At 40.1% G+C, this 19261-nt stretch overlaps 1 protein-coding gene across 11 annotated transcripts in view; it reads right to left on the reverse strand.

Annotated features, from left to right (window-relative positions):
• Window positions 1-19261, reverse strand: part of Zfrp8 (Zinc finger protein RP-8) — a 419773-nt gene that overhangs the window by 219911 nt on the left and 180601 nt on the right. For 3 of the 11 annotated variants that reach the window (XM_070095405.1, XM_070095395.1, XM_070095394.1), the window contains exons 1-2: window positions 14808-14930; window positions 4868-5007 (exon numbers count right to left, since the gene is read on the reverse strand). In XM_070095405.1, coding sequence (XP_069951506.1) covers window positions 4868-5007; window positions 14808-14900 — 233 coding nt within the window. In that variant the 5' untranslated portion in view covers window positions 14901-14930. Of the gene's footprint in view, window positions 1-4867; window positions 5008-8350; window positions 8535-14807; window positions 14937-19261 lie in introns of those variants that run through there. The other 8 variants (XM_070095400.1, XM_070095397.1, XM_070095401.1 and 5 more) reach the window with 6 other exon arrangements.

The following is a 19261-nucleotide window of genomic DNA, read 5'->3' on the forward strand; positions in this document are numbered from 1 at the left end:
AAGAAACCCAAAGTATTTCTTCTCCTATGCCAAACCAAAATCGAGAACAACGTCCAGTATTGGGCCCCTACTTAAACAAGATGGGTCCTACACAGATGACAGCAAGGAAATGAGTGAGCTACTCAAGTCCCAATATGACTCAGTTTTTAGCAAGCCGCTAACCAGACTGAGAGTCGAAGATCAAAATGAATTTTTTATGAGAGAGCCACAAAATTTGATTAACACAAGCCTATCCGATGTTATCCTGATGCCAAATGACTTCGAACAGGCGATAAATGACATGCCCATGCACTCTGCCCCAGGGCCAGACTCATGGAACTCTGTGTTCATCAAGAACTGCAAGAAGCCCCTATCACGAGCCTTTTCCATCCTATGGAGAGGGAGCATGGACACGGGGGTCGTCCCACAGTTACTAAAAGCAACAGACATAGCCCCACTCCACAAAGGGGGCAGTAAAGCAACAGCAAAGAACTACAGACCAATAGCACTAACATCCCATATCATAAAAATCTTTGAAAGGGTCCTAAGAAGCAAGATCACCACCCATCTAGAAACCCATCAGTTACACAACCCAGGGCAACATGGGTTTAGAACAGGTCGCTCCTGTCTGTCTCAACTATTGGATCACTACGACAAGGTCCTAAATGCACTAGAAGACAAAAAGAATGCAGATGTAATATATACAGACTTTGCAAAAGCCTTCGACAAGTGTGACCATGGCGTAATAGCGCACAAAATGCGTGCTAAAGGAATAACAGGAAAAGTCGGTCGATGGATCTACAATTTCCTCACTAACAGAACACAGAGAGTAGTCGTCAACAGAGTAAAGTCCGAGGCAGCTACGGTGAAAAGCTCTGTTCCACAAGGCACAGTACTCGCTCCCATCTTGTTCCTCATCCTCATATCCGACATAGACAAGTACATGTATGTCAGCCACAGCACCGTGTCTTCCTTTGCAGATGACACCCGAATCTGCATGACAGTGTTTTCCATTGCAGTCAGTGGGCTGCAGAAAACAATATGAAGTTCAACGATGAGAAATTTCAATTACTCAGATATGGTAAACATGAGGAAATTAAATCTTCATCAGAGTACAAAACAAATTCTGGCCACAAAATAGAGCGAAACACCAATGTCAAAGACCTGGGAGTGATCATGTCGGAGGATCTCACCTTCAAGGACCATAACATTGTATTAATCGCATCTGCTAGAAAAATGACAGGATGGATAATGAGAACCTTCAAAACTAGGGAGGCCAAGCCCATGATGACACTCTTCAGGTCACTTGTTCTATCTAGGCTGGAATATTGCTGCACACTAACAGCACCTTTCAAGGCAGGTGAAATTGCCGACCTAGAAAATGTACAGAGAACTTTCACGGCGCGCATAACGGAGATAAAACACCTCAATTACTGGGAGCGCTTGAGGTTCCTAAACCTGTATTCCCTGGAACGCAGGAGGGAGAGATACATGATTATATACACCTGGAAAATCCTAGAGGGACTAGTACCGAACTTGCACACAAAAATCACTCACTACGAAAGCAAAAGACTTGGCAGACGATGCACCATCCCCCCAATGAAAAGCAGGGGTGTCACTAGCACGTTAAGAGACCCTACAATAAGTGTCAGGGGCCCGAGACTGTTCAACTGCCTCCCAGCACACATAAGGGGGATTACCAACAGACCCCTGGCAGTCTTCAAGCTGGCACTGGACAAGCACCTAAAGTCGGTTCCTGATCAGCCGGGCTGTGGCTCGTACGTTGGTTTGCGTGAAGCCAGCAGCAACAGCCTGGTTGATCAGGCTCTGATCCACCAGGAGGCCTGGTCACAGACTGGGCCGCGGGGGCGTTGACCCCCGGAACTCTCTCCAGGTAAACTCCAGGTAATACATCAAACACGGTACCTCGTAAGACTTATATATACGGCCGCGACAGTCAAAGGGTTAAATTCAAAACTGACATTTAGAAATACCATATAGTACAAGAAATAATTATAAGTACCTGTAGTTCATGAACCACCTTTGTAACAAAACATAAATACATATCATATTACAGTGGACCCTACCTAATGAGAGAGATGGGTGATATTTAGTTGAGCAAACAGAAAACCCATAGTTATGCATAGCATTTCAGGCAAGTTTAAGTCTAACTTAAGACTATAATGGCAATAACTAATTAACTGCTTATGTATATAAGGAAATTAAGGGTTTATAAACAAATTTAGGAATCACTAGAACAAACAAACAAGCAATTATTATTTAAGGTTGGGTTATTTTTAGCTTTACAGGGTTACCCTGGGATAAAAATCAACATATTGTATTGTGCTTTATGACTGAACTCCACTGCTGCTATCATATAACTGTAATAAATTTGGAACAAAAAGGTAACCTCTTTCCAGTTACACACCCTGTTTGCTGGAAGGAGAAGTTGATGGTGGTAAGACAGGTCCTGGTTGCATTGTTTACATGTTTCTGATGCAGTGTTTTCCATGATGCACTGCATGGACCTGCCTGATCCTAGGTTTTTTATGAATAAAACATTTGCAATGCTTGGGCAACTTTACTACCAAACATTTTCCTTGCACAACAGGCTTAAGTCGAATACAGGTGAATACAACACTGAAGGCAGTAGTAATATTCGTGACATGATCAGTTTGCCACTCTGTGAGAGGTAGTCGGTCCCTAAAGCATAAGCATGCAACCAGACCATGTATACTAGAACAGAGGTGAGATGAAGCAGCTGGAGTTGATGCTAGAGGTTGTGGCTCACGAGTGTAATTAAATTAGGCTCAACAGTTGTAGAAAACTTCCCTTTTACCAGGTATCATGAGGTGCTGAGAAGAAAAAATGAGAAGCTTGTCAAATGTCACCTTTAGTGAAAATTGCCTACAAACCTATGCAACAAAGAAAACCGAAGAATTCTCCAAAGGCCACTTTTGAGATTGCCTACATACATTACAATGTGTGTGCAACAATGTCTTAGTAACTGTGGCGTGCATCGAGTGTTACATTTTGATGTTTGTCACACAACGACTTGGCATGCCATCTCGACCAGTGAACTGGCAATTACATACAGCACACACATACAAACATATGGCACTTAAATACATACAGCACAAACAAACATGCATGCAGCACATACATACAATACATACATTGAGTATGTGCATGCATACAATACATACATACAGTAAATAAGAAAACCTATAGCATAAAGACCAAATAAATATACTGAGGATGCACAATTAATACTGAATAGCAAGAAAATAGGTAATATTAACAAATTATAGTAGTATTGTATTTTTTTTTTTTTAACACATCAGCCAATTCCCACCAAGACAGGGTGGCCCAAAAAAGAAAAACTTTCATCATCATTCACTCCATCACTGTCTTGCCAGAGGGGTATTGTATTATTATATAAAATTCCTTTTCATGTCACTCCCCTCCACAGTAAAAAAAAAAAAAAGCAAATAAAAATTATCTAGCTGATTACCATATAACATCAACATTGATTATCCAGCTTTTAACAAAGCAACCCTATGAATTCTGATACAAGTACAGTGGACCCTCGACCAGCGATGGCATCGATTAACGATAAATCTGACTAGCGATACATTTTATCGCAAAAATTTTGCCTCGATTAGCACTAAAAAACTCGACCAACACTATTCCTTCTGTCTGAGACGCGTCCACTTCTGGCCAGTGTTTACAAGCCAGCCAGCCACCGTAGTCGCTTCCAAGCATACAATCGGAACATTTCATATTATCACAGCCTTTTTAGTGATTGCACCTGCAAAATAAGTCACCATGGGCCCCAAGAAAGCTTCTAGTGCCAACCCTACAGCAAAAAGGGTGAGAATTACTATGGATATGAAGAAAGGCTGTACACAAAACCCCAATCAACCATCGCTACTATTGTGACCAAGAAAACGGCAATCAAGGAAGCTGTTCTTGCCAAAGGTGCAACTTTGTTTTCGAAACTGAGATCGCAAGTGATAGAAGATGTTGAGAGACTGTTATTGGTATGGATAAACGAAAAACAGATAGCAGGAGACAGCATCTCTCAAGCGATCATATGTGAAAAGGCTAGGAAGTTGCATGACGATTTAATTAGAAAAATGCCAGCAACTAGTGGTGATGTGAGTGAATTTAAGGCCAGCAAAGGTTGGTTTGAGAGATTTAAGAATCGTAGTCGCATACATAGTGTGATAAGGCATGGTGAGGCTGCCAGTTTGGACCAAAAAGCAGCTGAAAAATATGTGCAGGAATTCAAGGAGTACATAGACAGTGAAGGACTGAAACCTGAACAAGTGTTTAATGGTGACACTGACAATGTTGTGAAACACTTTAGGAATGTCATAAAAGAACGGGAGGTACAGGCCTCTATGGGCAGATATGTTGTGCGACAGAGGTCCAGTGACTCTCAAGCTGGTCCTAGTGGCATTAAAAGAAGGGAAGTAACCCCGAAAAAGGACTTGCCACCTCAAGTCCTAATGGAAGGGGATTCCCCTTCTAAACACTAAGACCATCAACACACTCCCCTCTTCCCATCCCATCAATCATCACCAGATCTTCAATAAAGGTAAGTGTCATGTAACTTTGCATGTCTTCTTCAGTTTGTGTGTATTAAAATTAATATTTCACGTGTTAAAATTTTTTTTTTCAATACTTTTGGGTGTCTTGCACGGATTAATTTGATTTCCATTATTTCTTATGGGGAAAATTAACTTGACTAACGATTATTTTGACTAACGATGAGCTCTCAGGAACGGATTAATAGCGTTAGTCGAGGGTCCACTGTATATACTGGCTCCTGGACTATTGTTAGTCCAGGTATACTCTAACACAGGTATGTGTTAGAACATACCTGTGAAAGCAGTAATCTCTGTCATGGAATGGAGCATAAATCTGGCACAGGAAGACAAGAGGCTTGCTACAAATATGACATGACAGCTCTTCATTTGTAGGAAGATTTTTCAGTGCTAGCCATGCTGGATAACCGCCAACCTGAAAGATAGGGAAAAACAATTATACAGCAGCAAAAGTGCCTACTTAATACACAAGAAAACTAAAGGATATCAAATTAATGCATACTGTATACATTAAGTTATTCCCATTAGAGCTCAAGAATCTAATTTATTTCAGTATGCTGTACCAAATTATATTAATTTTTTAAACAAAAACAACTAAACATTAGTAATTCTTAATGCAGATTTTTAAAGGTAAATATTTTCTTTTTCATACTTTTATTGGGTAAGTAGTTAGGCTGTTTTCTTATGTGACAAGCACAGACAAGAATGCTAACTAGGTGGGTGGAGTACGTACATAAATTCAACATGTACTGTATACATTCAGTACAATAACCCCAAAGTGTACAAGTCAATGACACACACAGTATTTCAAGGCCCTGCTCCCTGAATCCAACCTTTTACATTTCTAGGAACTGTCAGTACATGCAGTTCTGTACAAATACAACTGTACCTTGACTTACAAGTTTAATTTGTTCTGTAACCAAGCTCGTAACTCAATTTACTTGTATATCAAATCAATTTTCCTCACTGAAATTAATTGAAATGCCATTAATCCGTTCCAGTCCAAAAAAAAACCACCCCAATTTTTTTGCCTTTTTCTCCAGGTTCCAGCAATGTTTTAGAAATGATGGAGTATATATTAAACTCCTTGACGCACTGTGTAAGATGAGTGTCACTCCACTGCCAGTAGAGTGTCACTCATGGAGTGACATTTGATGATCGTGCACTGCCTTGGATTCATTTTTCACTGTTACAAATAAACAAGTTTATATCTGTTTCTATCTATCTGTTTCTATCTGTCTATTTGTCTGTCTAGCTCTGTCTATATTTATCTCTGTCTGCTTATCTGTCTTTCTATCTGCCTGTGTTTCTGTCTTCATGTCTCTCTACTTGTCGCTGTCTCAGAGAGAGCTGCTCATGAACCAACAGGTATTACACACAATGCAGAGTTGGTCACGTCTGATTCCTGAGTAAGTGAAAATGAGTACTACTTGCTAGTCATGCTTATTATGCCTTATAACTACAAGCATAATATAGCACTTTGTCTGGATTTTTTTGGGTTATCCTAGGTAATTTACACTACGTATACCTGTACATATTTATGTGTACCTGTAAGATAGAGATGAAGATAAACAGACACGCAGATAGACAGACAGATACAGACAAACAGAAGGAGATAGAGACAGCCAGAGTAAATCAGCCAGCCAGCTGGCCACCCAACTAGCCGGCCTGTCGAACACGTATTACACATGTTCCAGAATAGTTTCTCTTTACTTAGGGCATACGTTATAGAACATTCTGGCAGGATGACACTACCAGTGGTATCAAAATTGAAAGGATGATACACATTGGTTATTATCGAGGTTTTTGATATTTCCTCTCTCTCCAGCAAGTGGTGGCATATCTGAAGCTCGCTCCTAACTCGGATTTTGGCTCGCAACTCAAAGCAAAATATCGACCGAACTCGGGAAAACTCACAAGTTAGGGCACTCATAAGTCAAGGTACCACTGTAGTATCAAAATTTCATATCTTTTATTACAGTATACTGTGACAATTTTGTGTGCCTTCTCTCTCTGCAGTTATAATTAGAGTGGACCCTCAGTTATCAGCCGTTCCTGTTATCAGCCAACTCGGTGATTGGCCTTTTTTTTGGCTCACGGTGATCGGCCGTTATTTCAGTGATCAGCCATTTCGGATGCGTCCGTCCACCAGCTGGGGTCATTTGTGCATCAGTCTGGTTGTGTCTTTTGGTGCATGAGGAAGCTTATACATCCAAACATTTTGCTTGTTTTCCACTGTTTTTTGTGGGTTTTTTGCAGTGCAACTGCAAAATAAGTAACCATGGCTCCAAAGAAAGTTCCTAGTAAAGTTCCTGTGGTAAAGAAAGTGAGAAACACCATGGAATTTAAGCATGAAGTGTAGCAGGCATGCAGGGAGTGTAGCAGGCATGCTGGGAGTGTAGCAGGCATGCTGGGAGTGTAGCAGGCATGCTGGGAGTGTAGCAGGCATGCTCGGAGTGTAGCAGGCATGCAGGGAGTGTAGCAGGCATGCTGGGAGTGTAGCAGGCATGCTGGGAGTGTAGCAGGCATGCTGGGAGTGTAGCAGGCATGCTGGGAGTGTAGCAGGCATGCTGGGAGTGTAGCAGGCATGCTGGGAGTGTAGCAGGCATGCTGGGAGTGTAGCAGGCATGCTGGGAGTGTAGCAGGCATGCTGGGAGTGTAGCAGGCATGCTGGGAGTGTAGCAGGCATGCTGGGAGTGTAGCAGGCATGCTGGGAGTGTAGCAGGCATGCTGGGAGTGTAGCAGGCATGCTGGGAGTGTAGCAGGCATTCAGGGAGTGTAACAGGCATGTATGGAGTGCGACAGGCATGCAGGGAGTGTGACAGGCATGCAGGGAGTGTAGCAGGCATGCTGGGAGTGTAGCAGACATGCAGGAAGTGTAGCAGGCATTCCAGAAGCCAGCATTAGTCTTCAATAAAGGTATGTAATACTGATTTAATTGTAAAAAAAAATTTTTTTTGGTGAATATTTTTGTCTGGAACGGATTAATTGTAATTGCATTAATTCTTATGGGAAATACTATTTCGGTTTTTGGCCATTTCAGTTTTAGGCCAAGCTTCTGGAACGGATTACAGCAGATAACCGAGGGTCCACTGTACCACATGTTACTCTTAAAACATCATTTGATATTAAAAGTGAAATAAAATATTATTACATATATTTCATGTACAGTAAACCATTTTCTGCAGTTAACCTTGATTCTAATAAATAATGCAAACATTATTTTTAATTAAACATGACACATTAAATGTTTTTTTTATTAACACATCAGCTGTCTCCCACCAAGGCAGGGTGACACGAAAAAGAAAAATTTTCCCTATCATTCACTCCATCACTGTCTTGCCAGAGGCGTGATTACACTACAGTTATAAAACTGCAACACTAACACTCCTCCTTCCGAGTGCAGGCAGTGTACTTCCCATCTCCAGGACTCAAGTCCAGCCTGCCGGTTTCCCTGAATCCCTTCATGAATGTTACCTTGCTCACACTCCAACAGTACGTCAAGTCCTAAAAACCATTCGTCTAGCATGCTTGCTAGACGTCCAAGCCCCTCGTACACAAAATCTCCTTTACCGCCTCCCTCCAACCTTTCCTAGGCCAACCCCTACCCCGCCTTCCCTCCACTACAGATTTATGCCCTCTCGAAGTCACTACAGTGGACCCCCGCATAACGATGGCATCACATAGCGATTTTTCCGCATACCGATTACTTTTATCGCAAAATTTTTGCCGCGCATACCGATTAAAAACCCGCTTACCGATTTTCGTCCGAGACGCGTCCAATGTGCCCTCACATGTGCCGGCCGTCCCATTGTTTACCAGCCAGCCTCCGCGGTAACATCCAAGCATACACTCGGAATATTTCGTATTATTACAGTGTTTTCGGTGCTGTTTCTGGAAAATAAGTGACCATGGGCCCCAAGAAAGCTTCTAGTGCCAACCCTGTGGTAAAAAGGGTGAGAATTAGTATGGAAATTAAGAAAGATTTTGAAGGGTTTGGGGCTAACCCTGAGAAGCCTATGCCAGTTGTGGAATCCATTGTGCCTACTTCAAAGATTAAGGAAATGTGTGCACAGTGGGTTGAACTGCAAACCTTTATAGATGAAAATCACCCTGACACAGCTGTTGCAAGCCGTGCTGGTGACTATTTCAATGACAATGTTATGGCCCATTTTAGGAAAGTCTTGAAGGAACGGGAGGTACAGAGCTCTATGGACAGATTTGTTGTGCGACAGAGGTCCAGTGACTCTCAAGCTGGTCCTAGTGGCATTAAAAGAAGAAGGGAAGTAACCTCAGAAAAGGACTTGCTACCTCAAGTCCTAATGGAAGGGGATTCCCCTTCTAAACAGTAAGAAGATAATGCTCTCCCCTCCTCCCATCCCATCAATCATCACCAGATCTTCAATAAAAGTAAGTGTCATGTAATTGTGCATGCCTTTTTCAGTTTGTGTGTATTAAAATTAACATTTCATGTGGTAAAAAAAAATTTTTTTCATACTTTTGGGCGTCTTGCACGGATTAATTTTATTTCCATTATTTCTTATGGGGAAAATTCATTCGCATAACGATTATTTCGCATAACGATGAGCCCTCTTGCACGGATTAAAATCGTTAACCGGGGGTCCACTGTATTTTGTTCCCTCCTCTCTACATGTCCGAACCACCTCAACCCCTCCTCAGCCCTCTGGATAATAGCTTTGGTAATCCCGCACCTCCTCCTAATTTCCAAACTATGAATTCTCTGTGTTATATTCACACCACACATTGTCCTAAGACATGGCATCTCCACTGCCTCCAGCCTTCTCCTTTTTGCAACATTCACCACCCATGCTTCACACCCATAGAGTGTTGGTATATACTCTCATACATTCCCCTCTTTGCTTCCATGGACAAAGTCCTTTGTCTCCACAGACTCCTTAGAGCAGCACTCACTTTTTTCCCTTCATAAATTCTATGATCCACCTCATCTTTCATAGATCCATCTGCTGAAATGTCCACTCCTAAAGATCTGAATACATTCACCTCCTCCATACTCTCTCCCTCCAATCTGATATTCAATCTTTCGTTACCTAATTTTTTTATCCTCATCACCTTACTCTTTCCTATATTCACTTTTAATTTTAATACTTGAATCTGCACTCTCATCAGATGCGAAGGAATAGAAAATACTTGAAGTAATGATTAAATAGTTAAACAATTGTCAAGCACTATTTACAATTTGAAGTACATATATTTATTTGAATTTAGCACAATTTAAAATAATGAAATTGAAACAATTGTAAGCTTGAAGTAATGAGTAAATAGTTGAGCAATCATCAAGCACAATATACACTAATGAAATTGAAACAATTTTAAGTTTGAAGTAAATGATTAAGTAGATGAGCAGTCATAAATTATTTAAGAGTTTTTTGAGTAACTAGTAGGTGTTAAGCAAGGTGTTTTTCTGGTTAATTTTGGGTGATGAGGTGATTTCTAAGTAGGGCCTAAATTGATTTGCAGGTAGAGGCCCTTTAATGTGTTCTGGCAATGAATTCCTGATCCTCAGGCCCTTTTTGTGCATAGCATTTTTGCATAGGGAGAGATGAACATGAGGGATACCGAAGAGTGATTTGTGCCTTGTATTATGCCTGTGTGTTCTGTTGTAGTTATCAAGGAGAAACTTGAGAGGAAGGTTAATATTTGAGTATAATGTTCTGTGTAGTAGGCACAATAGTAAGTGTGGATGTTTTGTATATTAAGCAAGTTAAGGATCTTAAAAAGCAGTGGAGTGGTGTGTCTTGTGCAGGAGTTGGTAATCAATCGCACTGCAGCTTTTTGTTGGGTTATTTAAGGTTTAAGGTAATTTGCTGTGGTTGAGCCACAAGCACAAATACCATAGGTGAGGTAAGGGTAAATGAGTGGTAAAGAGGAAGAAGAGCCATTTGGGGTACATAGTACAGTATCTTTGAAAAGATGCCTACTGTTTTGGAGACTTTCTTGGATTTTTGCTGTATGTGGGTCTGGAATCTGAGACTGCAGTCAAGGTGGAGACCTAGAAATCTATCAGATCTATCAGAGCATCAAAACATACTTTTCATTAATATATTATGAAAACTAGACATTTGTAATATAATTAGTCTCAGGTTAAGGGATGTAGGAGAGAAGGCCATTAAAGAACATGTATATAGATAGGGGTTGTTTAAGAAATGGATGCTAGTGTTGGAAACAGGTGTAGGATTAACAGATAATGAATCTGATATGAAGTGGGAGCTGTCACCACTGCTCTTTGCTGAAGACAGTTTTTGGGGGAGATTCTGAATAAATTTAGGAAGTGTAAGAAAAATAAAATTAAACTTAGAAGAGAGAAAGGTGATGAGAGAAACAAAAGGTCTAGGCCAGGGAGGTGGGGATAAGCAAAGGGATTTTCAGGGGTATCCAAGTGCATCATAATTTCATTTTTTATCACTGTCATCGTTGATTTTTTAATTTTATCTATGTATATTCAGTATTTTATAGACAAATGTAAAGTTTCCAGATACTGAGACAACTTTGTTTAATAAAAGCAGTATTTCAGCACTTAACTTGCACAAAAGTACATCAGAGAACAGTATATCTTAGTGGAAAATTATCAACAGTCAGTGTGTGGGTTAGGCATCAATATTATAATGACTCCACTCTATCTCACAGAGCAAAATGTGTTACTTTCACACAAGAACACAAGAATGAACACTGTTCTGTCTCAAAGAGTGATGAGAGTGCTGCAATCTTACTGGCACATTCTAGGCAGAGCCAACTCACACCCACCCACAACCACTCGAGTATTCATCCAAAGTTCTTGCCTCAGTGATGCTATCTTTGAGTTTGTTCTATGTATTTACAACTATTGGCAAACCAGCACTTCCCTACATCCTTCTTAATCTAAATTTCTTTGAATTTATGCCATTGTTGTGAGTCCTGTCTTGGTTAAATATTTCCAACATTTCTCACAGTGTACCTATGTGAGCAGGGATTCTCTGTTTTGTGCATTATTAAGATCCAATTTCATGAAAGTTTCTTTGTGAAGGATGACCTCAGGGTGGCTCTGTTAAAAATAGCACCCAGCATTAAATCCCTGACTTTGAATAAACAGGTACATCCTTTACATTAAGTTTTCCAGGAGCTAAGACAAGTAAATGTTTTGTGATTAATTATTTGTAGTTTATACCTATACGTATTAGCATCTTGTGTATGCTTCCTTTCTGCAATCTTTATGGTCTTGTTGCATCGGTTGTTAACAGTAACAATTATGTATGAACAAAGAATGCTTTTGTTTTGCAAGTTTGTTCTTCCTATAGAAACAATACTGTTATATAGCAAAGTTATACACTGTACCCCAAAAATTTAGTTGGTAATACACTCATCTCTCATACTGAGGGGTCTGTGGTTTGATCCCCAGCATGGGTTGAAATGTTGGACATGTTTCCTTACACCTGCTGCCACACTTCACCTAACAATAAGAAGGTACCTAGATGTTAGTTGACTGTTGTGAGTCACAGCCCAGGTGATGGTAGTATAGTACCTTAGATAGAGCTGGGTTTTGAAATGAGCTGAGGTTGGATAACAGCTCTTAGCCTGTAAAAGTGGTGAAAAAAAGATGTTAAACCATCTGTCTCTTATCTCAGACATTATTTGTATAAAGTTATTTTTCATATCTGTACAAAAGGGTACGCGGTTGATAACACAAAGTGTCAAGGGGTACTCGATAACCAATAGTTTGGGAATCACTGATCTAGGCAATGAAAGACTGGATATCAGATTGAAGGAAGAATATATGAAGTGATTGCATAGTTTTTGGGCATTTAGGAATAAACATACTGGCAGATGGATCTATGAAAAGTGAAGTCACAAAATAGATGAGGGGGAGAAAAAAGTAGTTGGAGTACTGAGGCATCTGTGGCCAGAAAGATGTTCATATATGGAAGCAAAAAGGAAATGTACCAGAGAATAATGGCACCAACACTTATATGAGTGAGAGGCATGGGCTTCAAATGTTGTGGTGAAGAGGTGGCAGCTAAAGGTAGCAGAGCTGTCATATTTGAGAGCAATGTGTAGTGTGAATACTATGCAATTAACTCAGAAAATAGAAATTAGCCAGCGGGGTTACAAAAAGTATAATTCAGAGGTCTGAAGAAGGGTTACTGAGGTTTACCTGTAGTTTACCTGGAGAGGGTTTCGGGGGTCAACACCCCTGCGGCTCAGTCTGAGACCAGGCCTCACGGTGGATCAGGGTCTGATCAACCAGGCTGTTACTACTGGCCGCATGCAAGTTGACATATGAACCACAGCCCGGTTGGTCAGGTACCGACTTTAGGTGCCTGTCCAGTGCCTTCTTAAGGACAGCTAGAGATCTATTGGTAATCCCCCTTTTGTAGACTGGGAGACAGTTGAACAGTCTTGGGCCCCGGACACTTATTGTGTTCTCTCAATGTACTCGTTGCTCCCCTGCTTTTCACTGGGGGAATGTTGCATCTCCTGCTGAGTCTTTTGCTTTCATAGGGAGTGATTTTCATGAGCAGGTTTGGTACCACTCCCTCCAGGATCTTCCAAGTGTATATTATCATATATCTCTCTCGCCTGCATTCCAGGGAATACAGATCAAGGACCTTCAACCGTTCCCAGTAATTTAGGTGCCTTATCATGCTTATATGTGCCGTGAAAGCTCTTTGTACACTCTCCAGGTCTGCAATGTCGCCAGCCTTGAAGGGGGCAGTTAGTGTACAGCAGGTTAGGATAAGATTTGTTCTGATTTTTAACCTGGAGGGTTAGCCACCCAGGATAACCCATGACAGTCAGTACATCATCAGAGACTGTCTGTCTTATTTCTATTGGGGCCCTTCAATTTTGTCTCCCAGAATACAACCCACACTAGTTGATTAACATCCAGGTACCTACTTATTGCTAGGTAAACAGGAACAGCAGGTGTAAGGAAACATGCCCAACATTTCCACCCATGTCAGGAACTGAACCATGGTCACTCGGCATGCGAGGTGAGAGCATTGCTAACCAAACACCGGGACACCACATCTTGAGAGAATGGAGCAGAATAGGATGTTCAAGAGGATGTATAAATCTGAGGTGAAAGAGAGGAAAAGGGGTTGTCCCAGGAAAGGTTAGTGGGAGAAGGTAAAGGATGTGCTAGGGTCTTGAACATCAAAGTTGATGAACAAGACATGTGCACCCAAGTAATGGACATGTGCCTTACTTATCAAATTGTTTTATATTGACTTGCCTTGATAGGATAACCTAATAAAGTCAGTGTGTCACCAGGGACTGTCTTATTTCCATTGGGGTCCTTCAATCTTGTCCCCCCAGGATGTGACCCACAAGTCGACTAACACCCAGGTGCCTACTTACTGCTAGGACTGCACCACAGACACTCAGTATGTGAGCTGAGTGCACTACCAACCGAGCCACAGAACACTGTGGTACCCTACTATGGGTACCACTAAAATACTGTTTTCATTTTCCTTACCTTAAAATTTTCAGCACAGTATTCTGGACACTGGATGTTAGCAATATTTAATACATGGTTGAGTTTCTGCTGCTTTACTATGCATCTGAGATATTGTACTACCTTATATTAGAGTGAAATATTGACTATTTGTAATCTACCACTCTTCACCTGTCTAGGATTAAGTAGTCAGTATGTATTAGGTTAAGTCTGCCCGAAATGCCTCGGCATGATAGTGGCTTTCTTTGCTCCAATCAAATTATGATATGTAAACACACATAGTAACCTTAACAAAGAAATAAATTTTGATTATTATTATTTTATTTTGTAATTCATCCTGGCCTGCATGTTCTCTTGGACACAAGTACACGATGAATCTTTTGGGTAATTTTTAAATTTCTTTTTACTTTTCTACATGACTATATATTATTTATTATTTTCATTATTATTATTTTGCGGAGCGCTAAACCCGCATGGATTATATAGTGCCTGTGGGGAGGGGGGTGGAAGGCCTACAGGCTTAATTCAGGGAATTGGAGCATAGATCTAATTCCCCAGATCAAGAACTCCTCAACAGCATCAAGGAACCTCCCTTGAGGGAACTTTGTACGAGTTAGACATACATAAGTTACAATACACCGTGCCGGGCCTGTCATCCTACACACATTTGAAATCTAAAAAAAAAATGATCTTGATTTAACCAAGGATACATCAACAAAGTCATTCAACGTTTCAAAGAATTGTACCTTGCTTGGAAAAAATTTTGACCTTAACTTCCATGCGGGAGTGTTCTGGATGAAGCCCAGCTCAACCACAACATCTCGCCCCTCCTCCGCCATGCTGCACACTGAACTAACAACTTGTAAATAGTCGAGCTATATTTTGCTCCACAAGGCACAGCTATCGTACAGTTATAAATATTGCTGTACTAAGAACCAGTCGTATTGGTATGATAAAAAATCTTAATGTTGCAAAGTGGAAAAGATAAAATTAACATTAAATGCAGACAGTATGATTACTCAAACTGTTACCTTCCATAAAGTGTTTGTATAATGTTAATGAATGATGAATGTGTGTAATAAATGTAAAATATAATTGCTGGTGACCCCCGTGGCCTGGCTGGCAAAAGTCTTGCTTCACACACGGAGAGCCCGGTTTCGATTCCCGGCGGGGTAGAAAAATTTGACATGCTTCCTTATACTTATTGTCCTGTTCACCTAGCAGCAAGTAGGTACCTGGGTGTTAGTCGACTGGTGTGGGTCGCATCCTGGGGAACAAGATTTAGGACCCCAATGGAAATAAGACAGACAGTCCTCGATAACGCACTGCCTTTCTTGGGTTATCCTGGGTGGCTAACCCTTCGGGGTTAAAAATCCCAACGAAATCTTATCTTAATAAATACCTTTCTGTATCATGATGGAGGTGCTCATGTGTAAGAAACACCAAACCTGCTGCAAGAATTCAAGCTAAAGCTGTAGTTTTATTATTATTATTATTATTATTATTATTATTATTATTATTGGTAAGTAGTGGAGCTGTAGGGGTAATACAGCGCCTGGGAAACAGGAAGGAAACAGGTTCGACCCAAGGAAGGGAAGAAGAGGTCCAATGGCTTCCAACGAAAGATAAAGTTGTAACTAACGCAGTTTATGGACCAATATTCTACATGATGGCTGTTAGCAATATAATAATAATAATAATCTTTATTTCTACAAGTAGATGATACAACTTATACAGACCTACCTGACATCAGTGGCACTATATAGAAAGTCCTTGGTTATGCAAGTATTTCGGGAAACTTATATTAATCTATCTTGTCCCCTAGGATGCGACCCACACCAATCGACTAACAACTAGGTAACTACTTGCTGCTAGGTGAACAGGGACAGCAGATTCAAGATAACATAACCAATGTATGGTGCCTTGTGGCCTGGTAGCTAGATCTCTCGCTTCACACGGCGAGGGTCTGGGTTCGATTCCCGGCGAAGGGGTGAAAACATTGGATGTGTTTCCTTACACGGGTTGTCTAATGTTCACCCATCAGCAAAATGAGTACCTGGGTGTTAGTTGACTGGTGTAGGTCGCATCCTGGGACAAAACTGACCTAATTTGTCCGAAATGCTCTACATAACAAGCTACTTTCTGTATAACAGTATGTCATTAGTGTCAGCTGGACCTGTATACCATGTCCTTGAAGTAAATAAAGATATTATTATTATTATTAATGTTTCCACTAATGGGGGATTAATGGTTATAAATGACCATAATTTTTAAAGGGGTGGACCGGTAAGCCAGCGGAAGGCCTCGGTCAGATGACCAAAAGCTCCAAAGGCGGGTCATCATCTGACTAAGACCCGCGTCAGGAAACATTTGTCCTGTATCCTGACGAACCTTACCTAACCTAACCTAATGTTTCCACTCAACAGGGGACTGAACCATGGACACTCAATGTGAGAGCTGAGTGCGCTAACTGAGCTACGTGACACCTTATATAGTTAGCGCCTCCTCTAATCTTATAAATTATCATATAGATCAATGTAGTTGCATTGCACAGGGTGCTTATTTTGCAAATAACAAGCGATAAGAACTAATAAAATGACTTAAATTTGGGTAAATAAATTTACTATCTCGACACACTTGATAAGTATCGTACATCGTATTGATGCTTTAACTCATGCCAACAGTTTATAAATTTATTTTTTCCTTGAATGAACAACGACTTTTTGGATATTTTTCAATGTTCTCATAGTTAAACTTATTCAAACTGGAACAAAAATATGCATAAGAGAAAAATGAAACAATGATAATTTAATTCTAAATAAAAGCTTACTGTCTTGCATAACTAACGCCTTGATAATAATAACACCCAGATATTTTCCACATAGTTTAAAGTCAACAAATATTAGTATAACTAGACTATAATGAATACATTTTGGATTTAACATTAACATTTATTCATGTTCCGTAGACAGGTCTTCTCTTCTTGGGAAAAAAATCCAATGTTCCCCCCTCCCCCAAGCCGAGAAGGTGCTAGAAAGTTACTCTTGTTACAAAAATAATCTTACACGTACTGACTACCTACTTCTCAGTTACATACAGAACTTATCAATTAAATGTGTTTATCACTAAAACATAATCAACTAAAATTTACAGTAATCTGTTATAAAACTTTGCGCACACAATTTTGTTTAATACATTAATTCCCAATTATGGTAAGCTTTTCAGTAATGTTATTATGGGTTATTGTAATGTTTTCATTTTTAATAAGGCAATACTTCTTTCTGTGCAGTATACCTGGAGTGTTCTGGGGGTCAACGCCCCCTCGGCCCAGTCCGTGACCAGACCTGCGGTGGATCAGGGCCTGATCAACCAGGTTGTTAATACTGGCTGCACGTGAACCGAAGTATGAACAACAGCCCGGCTGGTCAGGTACTGAAGGTGCCAATGGTCTATTGGAAATCCCCCTTATGTATGCTGGGAGGCATTAGTCTATTTTTTTTAAGACTTGTGAAAAAAATATTTCCAAAATGAATTTATTGTATATAATGTAATATAGTATTTATGTTTAAGGACATAATATTAAAAATAGATGTCATGTAATGTTAAATTTATTTGTAAGACTATTTTTTTTAAACACATTGAAAAATTTATATTTATTTTATATAATGTAATACAAAGTTTAAGTGCATATCATAGAGCGTAATATAAAATTTATTTATAGAATTATATTAATTTTTGAAGGAGTGGACCGGCAAGCCAGTGGAAGGCCTCGGTCAGATGACCAAAAGCTTCAGTGGCAGGTCATCATATAGGGTGTGTCAAAAAGATGGACCCAATTTCAGAGTAGTACTTTTCACGATCGGGTTCATCTTCTTGAAACACCTACATAACTAAAACCAGAGCCAGGAAACACTTGCCCTATTTCCTGACGAATCTTGCCTAATCTAACCTAAATTTATTGATAGATAATGGATGGATTCAGGACAGTTGGACCGGCCAGAGAAGTTAGGTATAATTAGGTTAGATAATCGCTATTAATAAACACTAACCAATTATGAAATACTACCACAATGGAAATAAGTCACTGGGTCTGATTTTTTTGGGTTATCCTAGGTTCTCTACACATATGCTGCTATGTATGATAATTCTATGTAACTGTATTTGTGTATACCTGAATAAACTTAGTTACTTACTTACTAACACAGAAAATGTTACATAGATGATATAAAGAATTCTGAAGCACGAACAGAAAACGGGGGTTCACCGAACGTCAGATAATTACTGTTTACGTCTCATCAACAGTCACACATCCGACTGTCTTAGCCAGAGTGAAATATGGACTTTGATTAAGAGGAAGATATAACCTGGAGTTTACCTGGAGAGGGTTTCAGGGGTCAACGCCCCTGCGGCACGGTCTGAGACCTGGCCTCATGGTGGATCAGGGTCTGATCAACCAGGCTGTTACTGCTGGCCCCACGCAAGCTGACGTACGAACCACGGCCCGGTTGGTCAAGTACTGACTTTAGGTGCCTGTCCAGTGCCTTCTTGAAGACAGCCAGGGGTCTATTGGTAATCCCCCTTATGTATGCTGGGAGGCAATTGAACAGTCTTGGGCCCCGGATACTTATTGTGCAGAATTTCACAGTAGCAAAGATAGTTGGGCTAGTGTGTGTCTGTTCACGAGGTTTAATTGTGATTATTAAGACTTGTAAAGTGCACTCATTTTCTATTCACACTTCAAAAATTTGTATCGCCGTTTATTCCTTTATTGGTGTTTCTGTAAATAAACATTAACCTCTTACAACATATCAGTGTTGTAAATGGTTTAACATCAAACCTAGCCTAACTTAACCTAATGACCTAGGTTTAGAAATTTGCTGAAAACAGTATGTGGAAATTTTACTTCAAATTTAGGAGGACGGGTTGAATGCTGAATAGGAAGACGAGTTGCAAGGAAGAACACATGTACCATACGCGGAAAACATACATATTCATCTCTCTTGATTGAGGCACCAGTAACTAGCTAGCCTTACGTTGATTTAGATGAAATCTCATACATAAGATATTTAGAGGTGATTTCTATTCTAGTATGAGAATTACTGTTTAATACAATAAGACAAAAGGTTTGAGATCTGTTTAGTCTCATTGTATGTTTTATAGTAATTATAATTATATAATGATTATAATTATATAATAATTA

Source organism: Cherax quadricarinatus, chromosome 50 (assembly GCF_038502225.1).
Source record: "Cherax quadricarinatus isolate ZL_2023a chromosome 50, ASM3850222v1, whole genome shotgun sequence".
NCBI lineage: Eukaryota > Metazoa > Arthropoda > Malacostraca > Decapoda > Parastacidae > Cherax > Cherax quadricarinatus.